General features: G+C 40.9%; 1 protein-coding gene across 15 annotated transcripts in view; it reads left to right on the top strand.

The window, feature by feature from the left end:
- ank1a (ankyrin 1, erythrocytic a) overlaps window positions 1-14,490 on the top strand; it is a 95,871-nt gene that overhangs the window by 70,195 nt on the left and 11,186 nt on the right. For 9 of the 15 annotated variants that reach the window (XM_044197098.1, XM_044197104.1, XM_044197100.1 and 6 more), the window contains 15 exons: window positions 817-937; window positions 1,119-1,197; window positions 2,048-2,163; window positions 2,266-2,490; window positions 2,807-2,961; window positions 3,063-3,274; window positions 5,460-5,664; window positions 5,926-6,022; window positions 6,167-6,395; window positions 6,601-6,729; window positions 6,867-6,986; window positions 7,101-7,185; window positions 7,777-7,851; window positions 8,184-8,315; window positions 8,490-8,645. In XM_044197098.1, coding sequence (XP_044053033.1) covers window positions 817-937; window positions 1,119-1,197; window positions 2,048-2,163; window positions 2,266-2,490; window positions 2,807-2,961; window positions 3,063-3,274; window positions 5,460-5,664; window positions 5,926-6,022; window positions 6,167-6,395; window positions 6,601-6,729; window positions 6,867-6,986; window positions 7,101-7,185; window positions 7,777-7,851; window positions 8,184-8,315; window positions 8,490-8,645 — 2,136 coding nt within the window. The remainder of the gene's footprint in view (window positions 1-816; window positions 938-1,118; window positions 1,198-2,047; window positions 2,164-2,265; window positions 2,491-2,806; window positions 2,962-3,062; window positions 3,275-5,459; window positions 5,665-5,925; window positions 6,023-6,166; window positions 6,396-6,600; window positions 6,730-6,866; window positions 6,987-7,100; window positions 7,186-7,776; window positions 7,852-8,183; window positions 8,316-8,489; window positions 8,646-14,490) is intronic. The other 6 variants (XM_044197115.1, XM_044197102.1, XM_044197101.1 and 3 more) reach the window with 3 other exon arrangements.

Below are 14,490 nucleotides of genomic sequence, written 5' to 3'. Positions count from 1 at the left end.
ATACAGACTCCCACTCACACACTCACACAAGCTGTGCTGATACACAAATTAATACACACGGGGAAGACTCATTTTTGTTGCTGGTGAATTCTCGAAAGTTATCGTGTGTTTTTCGGGGGTAAGTAACCAAAACCCACCTCTGCTCACATAAAGATACACTATATGTTGAAAGGAGAGTAGAGAACAGCTTGTACTTTTGTACACTCATGTGTGTTGTAGTGGGCTGATGCTGTTCTGAATGTCTCTGTGTTTGTATTCATGTGTTTTAGAGCAAATCCCCTTATACATCGCTCTCTGAGGCAGTTGATGTCTAAAACCTCCAATTCAATAACTGTTAATTCACTAGATAACAATTTTTGGAATGAGATTATGCTGATGCATGCTCTCCCCCAGAGATAGTGCACTGTGCACATCTATAATGCTAATGTCTTTTACTGAGATTTTATGGGTTTTTGAAAACTCCAGACTACATTTATAAGGTGTCCTCTCTTGTTTCAATGTAGTAATGTTTAAGGGTTCTGAATCAAAAGTGTTGGACTCAACAGCCTGAGACTACAGCTGTGTTGTTCCTGTCCTCATACCCTATTTTCTAAGTGTTTGACTATCATAGACTAGCAGTAAGAATGTCAGTGTACTAATGTATCATCTCACCAGTCTAACCCCTAATCCACAGAGCTATCTCCTAAATCCTGGGTTATCATGTTGTCCAACCCTTCTGGTTAACATCCTTGTTCTTTTCTTTCTCTCTTTCTCTTGTGCTGTTTCACCAACCTGACCTCGGTCTGTTCGCTCTCTTTGGCATGTTGTTCTCTGAAGGAGAGGAGCTCTTGGGGACAGAAGGGGCCAGGTACATGAGGATGGATGACATGAAAGACCATGATGACGATTTCCTCTCCCCCAAGAAATCACTGGAGTACGAGAGAGGGCTGGGCACAGCGTAAGGGGGGCTGGGCGGGGATGCAGGGGAGAGAGCCAAGCTGGTAGCCACAAGCTAATAGGTGGATGGATAGAGGGGGATGCACCATAGACACTCACTAAACACCAGGGATGAGCACTTGGGAGGAGATGCAAAGAAACGTCTTCAATCTGACTTGTGTTTTTCTCTTTTCATACAACAGGAATTACTCACCAGCCATTCCCAGGATCCCTCGAGTCTCTCCGGAGACCGTTATCCTGAAAGAACACGAGATAGATCAGGTACTGTACAGACCAGCACGAGTAAGATACTGCGGGGTTACTCCAGCAATTTAGTATTGCACTTCCATAAAGCTGGGGGACTCGCAAGAGACAGATGGTCAAAAGGGATTCACCAACATAATGCAACATAATAGCTTCTTTCATTAGGCGTTTCTTAACTGGTATATATAAACGTCTTTCAAACTTGATGTCCCCAGTTTGCAATGCATGGTTAGAAATTTGTAGTCTCCAGGCCCAAGCTGAAATGACTCAAATGATGTTACTTGAGAAAATTGGTGGAGTGCCCTTTTACTCAAGGTCCACTTTCTAGTTCTTTTACTCACAGTTGTCATCAGCGGAATAAAGTTTGCTTGGACAACTGAGCAACCTCCATCTGCTGATGAAGACTGTAAGATGCAGTTGAAAGCTCTGGGGAAAAGCTAGTAAGTGGACCTTGAGTTAAAGTCAAGTCAGTTTAGTCAACTATTTCCAAAGTCATGAATGAACAAGTAATTTGTTTGTTTGTGCAATTTTATCAATATTATAAAATTATATATTTAGGTGACTTTCTCTGAAAGCATGTAACATGATGCAGTTATTTTAGTTTCCCTTTTTGTAACATGATATTGTAAATGAAAATCCCTTCTCAGCAGTCTTTTGAAGGTTAATGATGTATCTTCTCCATTTCCACTGTAAAATGGAGCATTAAAAATGAGTACATAGGCATAGTCTTTCATCATAGCCCTCTCCATAGCCTCTCCATTAAACAGATGATAGTGTAAGTAATACACTTTTGGGTTCATATAAAACATTATACTAAACAGTGTTCTTTTTGAATGTCATGAACAGCTTGTCTTTCTGTCTGTTGTAGCAACACACTCCACTTCCACTGCCCAAAGAATATGACGAGGACTCGCTGATTCCCAGCAGCCCAGCGACCGAGACGTCAGACAACGTCAGCCCAGTTGCCAGTCCCATACACACAGGGTCAGCACAGCAATAACACAAAAGAAAACATTTCATTTCACTTAATCTCTATTTGATAACTGAGCTGGCAGCTAAATTGTCACAATCTTTGTCCAATAACAGGTTCCTGGTCAGTTTTATGGTAGATGCTCGGGGCGGCTCAATGCGAGGCAGCAGGCATAACGGTCTGCGTGTCATCATACCTCCGCGGACCTGTGCGGCACCCACCCGCATAACCTGCCGCCTGGTGAAGCCGCAGAAGCTGACCAGCCCCCCTCCGCTGGTGGAGGGAGAGGGGCTGGCCAGCAGGATCATCTCCCTGGGTCCAGCCAGCATGCAGTTCCTGGGGTGAGGAAGCAACTGAAACTGGAAAAAAACAAGATTTTTTGCTTCCTGTTATTACATTTGACTTAAGGTTATTAAATGAATGAAATATATATTATAAATATTATAATACCAAGGATGGTGTTATGATTTATTGTATCATCTACAAAACATTGTGTTTCATATTAAGCTAATTACTGTGAAGTTTTTTCTAGTTTTTATATAAGTTCCTACAGGCTCAACAACAATAGAATATCCAGCCTGCACACTGATAAAAGCAATATTTCTAGTAAATAATTTACATTTGTACATGTGTAATTCCATGTGTGTTGTGTGGCAGACCAGTGATAGTGGAGATACCCCATTTTGCCGCTCTGGGTCGTGGTGACCGAGAGCTTGTGGTGCTGAGGAGCGAGAACGGCTCAGTCTGGAAAGAACATCGCAATCGCTACGGTGACGAGGTGCTAGAAACAATTCTCAACGGGATGGATGAGGGTAAGAGTTTAAATGCGTCATGCTCGATCTCAGACTGACACTCAGACATGTCACTGGGTGGTATCACGTCTTGAGAATTGAACCTTCTCTCATCTTCTCAGACTTAGAAAGTCAAGAGGAGCTCGGGAAGAAGAGAATCCGTCGCATCATCTCCACCGACTTCCCCCTTTACTTTGCTGTTGTATCACGGGTCCAGCAAGAGAGCGACCTGATTGGACCAGAGGGAGGTTCGCTGACAAGTAAACTGGTGCCATTGGTCCAGGCCACGTTTCCTGAGACAGCAGTCACCAAACGAGTCCGTCTGGGGCTGCAGGTGAGATGGGACGATGAGGAGAAGGAAGGAGAAGAAAGACAGAATCGTTAATGCCTGTGTTGCCTGAAAAAAAGCATGTTGTATGTACTTTGAATGATCTTGGAATGACCTGATCATATCAGCTCTTGTGCCAAGTTTTCCTGATTTAGTTTTCTGTTGGTTTATTTTGCTTTTCACATTCTTAGAGGATGTCTTTTATTTCACACAGTGCATGCACATGGCACCTTTATACAACTGTGGACTGCTCATGTAGTGCTGATATGTTAGTGTTTGTTTTATCTTCAGTGATGTCGTTCGCACTAATGTATTTATGTCACTGACAAAAGCCAGTATTTAGTGTATTTAACACATTTATTTGAGATACCTTACAATTAGTCAAAGATAACCTGATGGGAAATCTTCTGTATTCTTGCTGTAGCCAGGAAAGACTGTGTTTGAGTTTCTACTTATTGTCCAGTGGTTTGGTATCATGAATGTTTGGAAAATGTGCTAAAAGGCCTTTTTAGAAGAACAGACGTGTTTCCCTACACTAAAAGGAGTGACACCTGAGCACCTGATCTTTAAACCTTTTAATCTCAGTTATATCACTGTTTGTTGAAGCTTTTAGCCCACTTTTGTGTGTACGACTGTACTTTTCAGGTCAAGTTTTCTCAAGCATATACACCAAAGACAAGATAAATTATTTTTACCTTTTACCTACTTTACCACGCTCCGTTATACAGTAAATACTTGTTTTTAAGAGGATATATTTATAAGGATCCTATGAAACAATCTCACCTTTCTCCCTGTATTATCAAATCAAACCGTTTTGGGGTTTTTTCACACATGCATCCACTTATGGTTTAGCCCTCACTACCTAATGTCGTGCACCAACATCCTGTTTCGAAAGGAAACATCAAATCAAAGAATCAATGATACCATTTTATTGGACTGTTAGCTGTAAAATCAAAATCAGAACATTTCGGGATGGGATTTTTTAATATGGTTAAATAGCAGATCACACTCTCTAAAAGCAGTCATCAATTATATGATCTGATTTATTTTGGCACAGTGATATTTTTCATTTTGAACAATATCCCTTTCCAATAATTTCAAACATTTATTAAAGTTTCTAAATGAAAAGTACATTCAATGTAATATTTTCTTGCTTCATAATTTTTGGCAGTGGATATGTTTGTATATAAATACCATTTTCTCAGATTTGCTGACTTGCTGACTTCAAGGTCCTATTTGCCTGTGATTTCATTTTGACAGGTTAAATATACCCTCTGTTTGCAGTGTGTTCTTTCTCCTGACAAGATTTTATTCCAGTTCAAGACTGCGATTACATTTATTCCTATTTTTAACAAACTCCTTTATGAATATAAAGGTCAGCAAATTTTAATTATCAGATGGAAACTTGTAATTCCAGTGTCAGAATATTTTTCAATAAACCAAAGTTAAAGTTAAATACAGTATGAATGGACCTTCGACTGCGTGTTTTAGTTCAACAGCTGTCCTTTAGACATATTAATTAATTTATAATAGGATAAATATATCTTGTAAACTAACATGCTATCACACATGATATAACATATAAGCAGAAAATAGTGAATGTAACTGAATGTAAGTAAAATAGACATTTTCAGTGTTTCCTTATACACTTTTTATTTTAACAATTTCATCATTTTTAGGAACATATCTATTTAATTAAAATGTTGCTGTAGTAATCATGTCATGAATGGCCTTGTGAAAAACCACAGTGCCTTTTTCTTTGATATCCATTTTGTACTAATGATTGTAAAAGCTTCATGTTAACACACATTGTTACATTTTACAATAAAAAAGTTATTAAGTCCTACAACCAATTTGTGTTGCTATTGTCTTTCCAAATGTATTGTTTAAACCATGAGGTATTTTATTCACTTTGGACTTCTCTCTCTTTCTCTTCATCTTTAATTTTTCCCTATTCGGTTGTCCTCTCTTTTACCCTTTTTTTCCTCATCCATTGCCCCATCATCCACCATGATGGCATCTCATTCTACCTGCTATCCTGTTATCCCAACATCTTTTTAACACTTTGCACATCTGCCTGTTCATATGTTTCTCTCTTTTGTCTAATTTCCCTTTTTTCTTCCATATCATCAAACCTGTGCCCGTGTTACATACCCCTTCATTACCCCCCATCATTTACTTTCGACCTCAGGCTCAGCCAGTTCCAGATGAGCTGGTTGCAAAGCTGCTGGGTAATCAGGCAAACTTTAGCCCTGTGGTCACTGTGGAGCCTCGGCGGCGCAAGTTTCACCGACCCATCGGCCTGCGTATACCTCTGCCGCCGTCCTGGAAGGAGAGCCCCAGAGACTCTGGGGAGGGCGACACCACCAGTCTGCGTCTGCTTTGCTCCGTCATAGGTACTGCATGCCACGACTGGGAGTTGTGTGGGTGGGTGAGTAAGTGTGTGTGCGTTTGTGTCAACAGGAGCGGTTTCCTTCCATGGCAAGGAAAGATGCCACTGCTGATTTGCAGTGGTGAAAGATGTCAGTGCCATAGCTGGATAAAAAAGTTTTTGTTCTTCTTTTGTACAAACACTGTCACCATGAGACTTCTTCTTTATGGCCTTTGCTAAAGCTAGATTAACCAGTTTGGCCTCTCTCATCCTGTCTGATTCCCAGGTGGCACAGCCCCAGCCCAATGGGAAGACATTACTGGCACCACCAAGCTTATGTATGCTAAAGAGTGTGCCAGTTTCACAACCAATGTTTCAGCACGGTAAGTTCAGATGGCAACACACAATATATCAGCCATACCATAAAACTAAGTTTAATGTCTTTGCCATCATTCTAGCAAGCAGCTCGACTGTGATTATAGAACACAAAGAACATACTGTGATTACATGTCATTGTTTCCTCTCAGATTCTGGCTCGCAGACTGTCCTCGGACAGCTGAGGCCGTCTCCTTTGCCAACCTGCTCTACAGAGAGCTGTCAGCTGTACCCTACATGGCCAAGTTTGTGGTGTTTGCAAAGATGAATGAGCTGCGTGAGGGCCGCCTGCGCTGCTACTGCATGACCGACGATAAGATGGATAAAACCCTGGAACAACATGAGAACTTCACAGAAGTGGCTCGCAGCAGAGACATAGAGGTCAGTTCAGAGACAAGGGCAGTGCATCATACTGATGTGGAAAAATGTTAGTTTTGTGTCGAGTATTTCTACTTTAAGTATCCAAAACTACAGTCAAACAATTTAGACTCATTACTTGAAGTTTGTTGTATATAACGATAGGGAGCACAGGTTCTGATGGGGACGTTCTTTTCACTTTGGCTAATGCCTGTGTCACGTCTTGCAGGTGATGGAGGGAATGCCGCTTCACCTGGAGTGTTCAGGGAATCTCGTGCCAGTGAGGAAGGCAACCCAGCAGCCTCGCTGCTTCAGCTTCCAGGCCTTCAGAGATAACCGACTTCCTGTCTCTGTTAAGGTATCACCATTTGGCTTTCTCTTACAAATCTTTCTTCAGTTTTTTATTCTTTGTATCTCTCCGTTACTCCACCAGCTCTATCCCCGCTCTGCATATGTTTGTGTCTTCATTGCTTTCCTTGTGTCTGTTTGTCTAAGGTGAGAGACAGCAGTAAAGAGCCCACTGGATTTCTGTCTTTCCTGCGCAAGTCCACCAAGTATGAGGACAGCCAACATGTGCTCTGTAACCTCAACATTACCATGCCTCCGTGTATCAAGGTAAAGCTCCTGAAGTTGCAGTAGGTTACATTAACAAGACACATAAGGTGCATTTAATTACAGTAATTTTCCCTGAGATGACAGACTTCAATGTTGTTTGCTTGTCACTGGCAGGTTGTTGGGAGTGAAGACCGGAGACGAACACTGACCCCGCTTGCTTTGAGAGAAAGATACAGCGCCCTAAATGAACCTGCTATGGGTATGAGCCTTTCACTCTCCCACTTGTAAATGATTATACCTGCTTATTTTTTCATGATGATATAATAATATAAGACAGTGTAGTCCCTCATTCGTCCAGGAGTGTTCTATCATAGAAAAGGCTTCAGTCGTAGTCATCTGGACACTGTTTTCAGAATCAAGACGTTTCGGCTCCCATTCAGAAGTCATTCTCAATTGTGAAAAAATGGGACGGGAACTAGAAATTTAAGCTACTCTGTGTTACATAAGCCCTGCCCTCAGGAAGGAATCTACCTGAGTAGCTTAAATTTCTAGTTCCCGTCCCATTTTTTCACAATTGAGAATGACTTCTGAATGGGAGCCGAAACGTCTTGATTCTGAAAACAGTGTCCAGATGACTACGATTGAAAACTTTTCTACAGTATAATAATATAAGGCACAGTGTGATGGCATTTCTATTTTTTGCAAAAGTTGCATTTTTTTCATCATACTACTTCATCTGCAGCAGTCTTCCACATACAGAATCAATGAGTGTTGCAATGCAGGAATAATCTTAACTTGACATTTAACAGAGGCAGATTTTAAATTGTCAGTTCTGGTCTGGTTTGTGCAGCATCAATGAGTGCCATGGAGAGGACAGAGCTGAAGATGGCTGTCATTGCAGAACAGTTGGGACTGAGCTGGGCTGGTAAGTGAACGAGAATATACTAAATCTGTTTGTTTGTGCTGTAAACCTTCCATGTTTACCTTATGTTTAACAAGCTTGCCTAGCTCGCTGCTGATTAAACAAAGTTATAACATGGCAACCAGCCAATGAAACTAATTATTTTCTGTTTTCCTGCCAAGAGCCATAGCTGTTTGACAGACAGACTATTCTGCCTCTTGTGGATAGAGCTTCTGTGAAGCTGTGTGCCATTTCAGGAACAAGACTATGTACACTATAACGGCATGGCTCATAGATGAAATGATATAAATATTTCCATCACTTGCTTGATCCTCTCTGACTCATTTTCTACATAGAGTTGGCGCGCGAGCTTCAACTCAGCGTGGATGACATCAATAAGATCCGTGTGGAGAATCCCAACTCGCTGCTGGAGCAGAGCTCTGCACTGCTCAACCTGTGGGCCACCCGCGAGGGCAAGAGGGCCAAGAGTGAGTATATGAGAATCTGAGATTGCTGTGGACTTCTCTCATCCCCTCTTGTCTTTATTTACACTAATTTCTGCCTCTTTAACCCAGTTAAAGTCAGTTTGGTGTTGTAATGGTTATTGCTGTTTGTCCTGGGAACCCCTGCTTGTGTCTCTCCTTCACGCGTCTTCACTGCAGTGGAGAGCTTGTACACAGCTCTGAAGAGTATTGACCGTATGGACATAGTCAACATGTTGGAGGGCCAGCCGCCTCAGCCTGCGAGACGAGGCTCCCGTGATTTCAGCAGACGCCGAAACAACGAGAGAGAGCACCTCTCCCCTGGTATGACCAATGGTAAGTTCCCCTTCCCAGATCCCACAATGCAGCCCCTTCCCCATGTTCATTTTGCCTTGACCCTGAGCCATCTTTCCAATAAACATACCTTCTCTAAAATCCCCTGAAGGCAAAGTGAAGTTTGTTTCCCTCTGAATTCTCTCTGTTGTCCCAGTGTCTTTCTTATTTATTCCCTGTGATGCTGTTGTGTATGAAAGCTGCCACAAACGTCAAACTTTTGCAGGACTTTACCCGAGCACCATGCAGAGGGACTCAGGACACTCCTACTGTACTACAACCTCTGTAGTGCCTTTGGTTATCCAGTTCTCTATGTATTCATTCAATTTGATGAAAAGCAGAGTGAAGTATACAAAAAAGTATGATTGAATGCTCCAGAGTTTGCAAGATTCCCCCGATGGAATAGCATTTGAGCAAAACACATAGAGATAAGTAAAGTATCCTATCATGAATAGTTATTTTTAATTTTATTAGTGTTATTATTAAGACGGTGTAGTCCCTCATTCGTCCAGGAGTGTTCCATTGTAGAAAAGGTTTCAGTCATAGTCATCTGGACACTGTTTTCAGAATCAAGAAGGTCAGTTTCAGGTGAAACTAGGCAGGGTAAACAGCAGACACTCAGGAAGACTCCTCCCTGAGGGCAGGGCTTAAGCAACACAGAGTAGCTTAAATTTCTGAGTTCTCAGACCATTTTCACAATTGACAATGACTTCCGGATGGGAGCCGAAACGTCTTGATTCTGAAAAAAGTGTCCAGATGACTACGACTGAAACCTTTTCTACGATAGTGTTATTATTGTTATCATTGTTGTTATTTTGTGTTCTCATGTCAAAGAATTAGATCAGTCAGTATTTTATTATATTTAGAGTTTTTATTGCCCATTATTCATTTAGAAGGGACTACATTTTAGTGTGATATTTTGTCTTTAAAACAACAGATTGTCATACATGATCAGTACACATAGATCATACTGTAAGTATAGCCTAGCTTAACTAGACTCCTTACCAGTTGTCAGTCCTCAGTCTTTTACTCCTTTTCCTCATGGTTTCCTTCACACATGCATAACCTACATCTTATTGACTCCATTTTCACCTCTGGACTGGTGTGAGCTCCCCTTCTTACTGGACTGGCTTCTCTTCTCTGCATCCAGTGCAGACGATGAGTCAGTCCGACAGGTGACAGGTCCTATTCTGTGAAAACTGGAGCAATACTCACAGATGTAACAATGCATAGAGATACGACCATGAGGGTCAAAGGGTGAAAAGGGAGACATTCAGATCACAACTGCAGTGAATCTGATAACCGTTTATCTGTCTTGTCTATCTGTCTGGCTACCTGTCTCCCAAAGGCTGTTCCTGCTTTGACGTTTGGCGTAAAAATGTGGTGGCGCTTTGAATACTTGGATATTGTGTCGTCTGCTAATCTCACAATGATCACGGTGACGGGTTTCAAGAGGATTATGATTTACTGTCCGGATTAAGTGTGTCCTAAAGGCACAGTGACCAAGTGGAGGACCAAACCTGACTTTTTAGGCAATAAATAAAATGAGTCAAGGAATAAAATGGTCAGATGAATCGAGAAATAATCCAATAAATTAATAAAACAAATGAAAAATAAATCTATAAATGCTCAAAGAAATTTAAATTAACCATCATGCCACACCCTTAAAATATATATTGTGGTGGACAGTGAAGGACAAAATACATAATTATTTTTTCAATTTCCTTCAAGTTAATTTATTTCACAATTTGTTTTACAAGTTAATTTATTAATTTCATATTAAAGGAATACTTTGACATTTTGGAAAATATGCTAATTTGCTTTCTTGCCAAAAGTTAAATTGTGAAGTTCAATACCACTCTCAAGCCTATACGGTAAATATGAAGCTACAGTAAGCAGCTGGTTAGCTTAGCTTAGCATAAAGACATAAGACAGGGAGAAACAGCTAGCCTGGCCTGTCCAGGCTGTGTTTTTGGAATTGTTTTTACGCTTCTGTTTTTATATGGATTAAATAAAGCAGATGTGCAAAGTGTTAATTAATGAGCTTTAGAGGTGCTGGTATAGTAAGTGAATTTTTTAACCTTTGGACAGAGCCTGTTTCCAATCTTTATGCTAAGCTAAGCCCACCAGCTGCTGGTGGTAGCTTCATATTTACCGTGCAAATATGACAGTGGCATTAATCTTCTCATCTAACCCTCTGCAACCAAAGCAAATAAGCTTATTTCCTAAAATGTCGAACTGTTCCTTTAAGTCAGGTCCAGTCCTCCATATAAAAGAAGCCTAGTTCTCATTATTAGCGAAATAGTGTTCTTTTCTCCAGAAGATTTACAGAAAAGCTGAAAGAATATTTGCTCGAGTAGAGGAATCTCTATCTTTACCTGTCTTTCCCTCTTTTCTCAAAACAATGTCTATAGGATTTTACTTCATAGTTCTAGTGCACCTCTATTGTATCTCTTCTAGGTAAGGCATATTCAAGATAATTTCAAGCAAAAATAAACTAGATCATGATAGAGTAAGAGACCTTTAAACATTTAAATTATCTCTGCCTGTGGTTGCATGGGGAGTAGTTTGAGTCTCTTTAGGGTTAATGTTGGTGCACTGAATGTCCTTTTGGGAGCCCTGTTTTCATTCCTTGTGAATCTGTCCCTCTCTCTGTGTTTCTCTGGACATGTCATCTGCAGCCTAGCCGTCCTACTCTTCCTCCTTCTCACTCCTCTCCGAACTCTGACCTCATGCCGACCTCATGTTGACCTCTGACCCACATCTTTATCTTTTTCTTTTTTTGCAAATAGTCGTGCATTTTTCTTTATTTTTGTGCTCTTGAAAACCCCACCTTTTTAAGTGTCCGCTCTGTGACCGATTCCCCTCACGCAGACTGTGTACTCAGCACCCACTGGGAGGGGGGAGGTGACCCTCGCTCTCTCTCGCTGTTTCTGTCTGTGATCATCACCCTATTTTATATACCTCTTCCTCTCTTGCTCCCCTTCTTTTCTCTTTTTCCCACTCTGTTCTTTCCCTCTTTCCCATCCCTTCTTTTCCTGCCCTCCTGCCTGTCTGCATGTGCACGAGACAGACTTTCATCACTCATCTCCCCATGTGTTTGCATGGAGACACTGGAATGAGGGGAAGGAGTAAAGCTGGCTTGTTGGAAATGACGACTTAAACATTGCATTTGCACCTAATGCTGCCTGACCAACAGACATATATCTTTGCATGGCATGCATACTGAGAATGACCCTACAGTCTGTCTTTGTTCCTCCTCAGTGATCTGTCCCATGGGGGGTTCAAAAGGCCATAAACCTTTTTTGTGAACTCTGACTTGTGATTGCTCCGTTCATGTATGAATGTTGTCGTCGTTTTGTATGTCACTGATTCTATGTGTAAACTTTGTCCATCTGATTGGTTATTTTGTGTGAAATATATGTTTTTGATGTCTTTGTGAGTGTTGTACGAGGGTCAGTTTGATATTGTTCCTCTCCTTATTGTAAATGTGCTCTTTGTTTAATGTGAACTGATCAATCAGTTTGTGTGAGTGTATCAGTGTGAGTGTCTATATGTGTGTTTTAATTTGTATACTGTAAGTGTTTTGTGTCTTCCATATACATGTGGGCCCAGTGTATCAGTGTTTAAGTGTATGGGCAAAATGAGTATATTTCCTTTACGTGAGCTTCACTGCTTTCTTTTTCTGTATTTATGTCTTTCAATCAGAGGGGTCAGGCAGCCACATTTTTCATATTTCACACTCGCCCATTCCCCTCATTTATATATTCTTTCTTTCACCATCATGGCCTCATCTACTAGCATGGAAACAGAGGACTGACAAACTCATTCATTATTCATGGCAAACAAAAATGTCTCATGTTATATTTTGTAGTGTCACCAAAAAGCAGATTCAAACACAATAATCGTGGCTTCAGGTCCTGATATATAGTAAATTTCATAAACACACAGACTAACACCAAATCCATATTTCCAATACACAAATGATCTCACACCTCATTTACTTGCAAGAGAAATGTGTGCAGGTACTTACCACAGTCATAAACCTTTTTGGTTTTCCTTCCAAAATAGACGTTGTCTTGTTCGTCAGATATTCAAAAATAGTCATACAGAGGTTAAATGACTCACATGTTTATCTGGAAGTAATCCATAATATGGTGAAGAGGCTTGTATAAGGACTCGGAGGAAAAACAGGAGATCAGTTTCAATTTCAGTTGAATTTAGAAATTGTTGTTATTAGATTTTAATGATATTAAAGCTACAACTGTATTTGCTGCAGCTTATATTACTCAGATTTAAACTCCCAGTGTACTGACAGATATCATGGAGCATTTAAATCCCATCAACAATAGACATCAAAAGAGTCCAGAGTCAAAGTCAGTGCTGTTTTTACAGCAGATTTTTGTCTTTTAACTTCATAAGACAAAGCACTAAACAAAGACTATATATATTTATGATTATATATATATATATGTCTATAGACAACAGACAGCAGTTGAGAGGCTGAGAGAGAGAGCAGAAAGTAGGACGAGAGGTCTTTCTGGCTGCTTGGTGTCACAAATATCTCCTGCACTCTCAGCAGTATTCAACAGCAGTACTGCCAACCATGAATCAAGTTACACCCTACGCTCTGCACAGTTTCACTATACAGTATACACATATAGTCGCTCTCTCTGTCTGTCTCTCTGTCTGCATGCACACACAGAGGAGGAGTCACCTCCTCTTCTTGCTCTTATCTACATACTGTGTGCCCTGCACTGCATCTCCTATTTCATCCTCTGGTTAATGTACTTCCTGGTAACATGTCCTGTAGTGTTACAGTCACAGTACCACTCCCACTTTGCTTTACCATTGTCATTCATCCAAATGTTTACATAAACTATTCTAATTTCCTGGGTAGTTCATTCAGTATGATCAGCTTACAAGACGGATACAAGACAGATTCTATGTATATCTGCAGACTCTTTATAGCCTTTAACTGGATTTTTCTTTCTTTTTGTGCAATATGCAGTTATTATCTCAAATAAAAAAATAATTCCTGCTGCTGTGACACGGTGCTCTACCATGCAAGGTCTGCCTTTCCAAAAATGAAAATACATTGTTACAAAGAGTGTTCAAGACAGTTGTAGGAGTGACCTGAGTCCACACCACATTAAGAACATGCAGTTTTATTAATTGATATACTTGCACTTGAAATACTAATTAGAATTTATGTTTGAGGCAGCAACCATGTGACTTTCACAACAGAAGGAAAATCAAGTCTACTGTATATATGTTTGCATAAATATCAGCAATACTATAGGTTATATGTTTAAATAGCTGTGTTATATTGAATGCATATTAATAAATGTGTCAATGAGAGTGCAAGCAGCTGTGTGGAGTGAGCTGATGTGTGTGTGTGTACTTGTGTGTGAGGAGAGAATGAGATTGCCTGCATGCATGCTTTTCAGCCTGACAACAATATTAACCTGCCTGTTTTTTGAGTGGGTTTGAATGCATGCATATCTGAGTGTGAGTGTATGTGTGTGACAGGATGAGACAGCGAGTGAGAGAGTGTGTTTATGGCATGTGAATGTGTGTCAAAGTGTGTGCCCTTGCCGCACAGGTGTGTGTCCCAGCCCCAGGTTGGGGGCAGAGGCAGTAATTCCTGTCCGTCTCCCTGCAGGTGGCAGCCAGCAGAGCAGCATCAGTCACTGCTGGGTCCGAACCTCAGTGCCAGTCTCTCTCAGTCCGTCTGGCTGTGTCTGTTGCTGCTGCCGCTGCTGCTCTCACCGTCAGCGCTGGCTGATCGAGCTTGACAAACCCTCTTCTAAAACCTGCCCTTGCTCTTTTGTCCTAAGCTTCTTGC

Source organism: Siniperca chuatsi, linkage group LG5 (genome assembly GCF_020085105.1).
Source record: "Siniperca chuatsi isolate FFG_IHB_CAS linkage group LG5, ASM2008510v1, whole genome shotgun sequence".
Classification (NCBI taxonomy): Eukaryota; Metazoa; Chordata; class Actinopteri; order Centrarchiformes; family Sinipercidae; genus Siniperca; species Siniperca chuatsi.
Note: the sequence above shows the minus strand (reverse complement) of the source record. Positions and strands in the feature narration are given on the sequence as shown.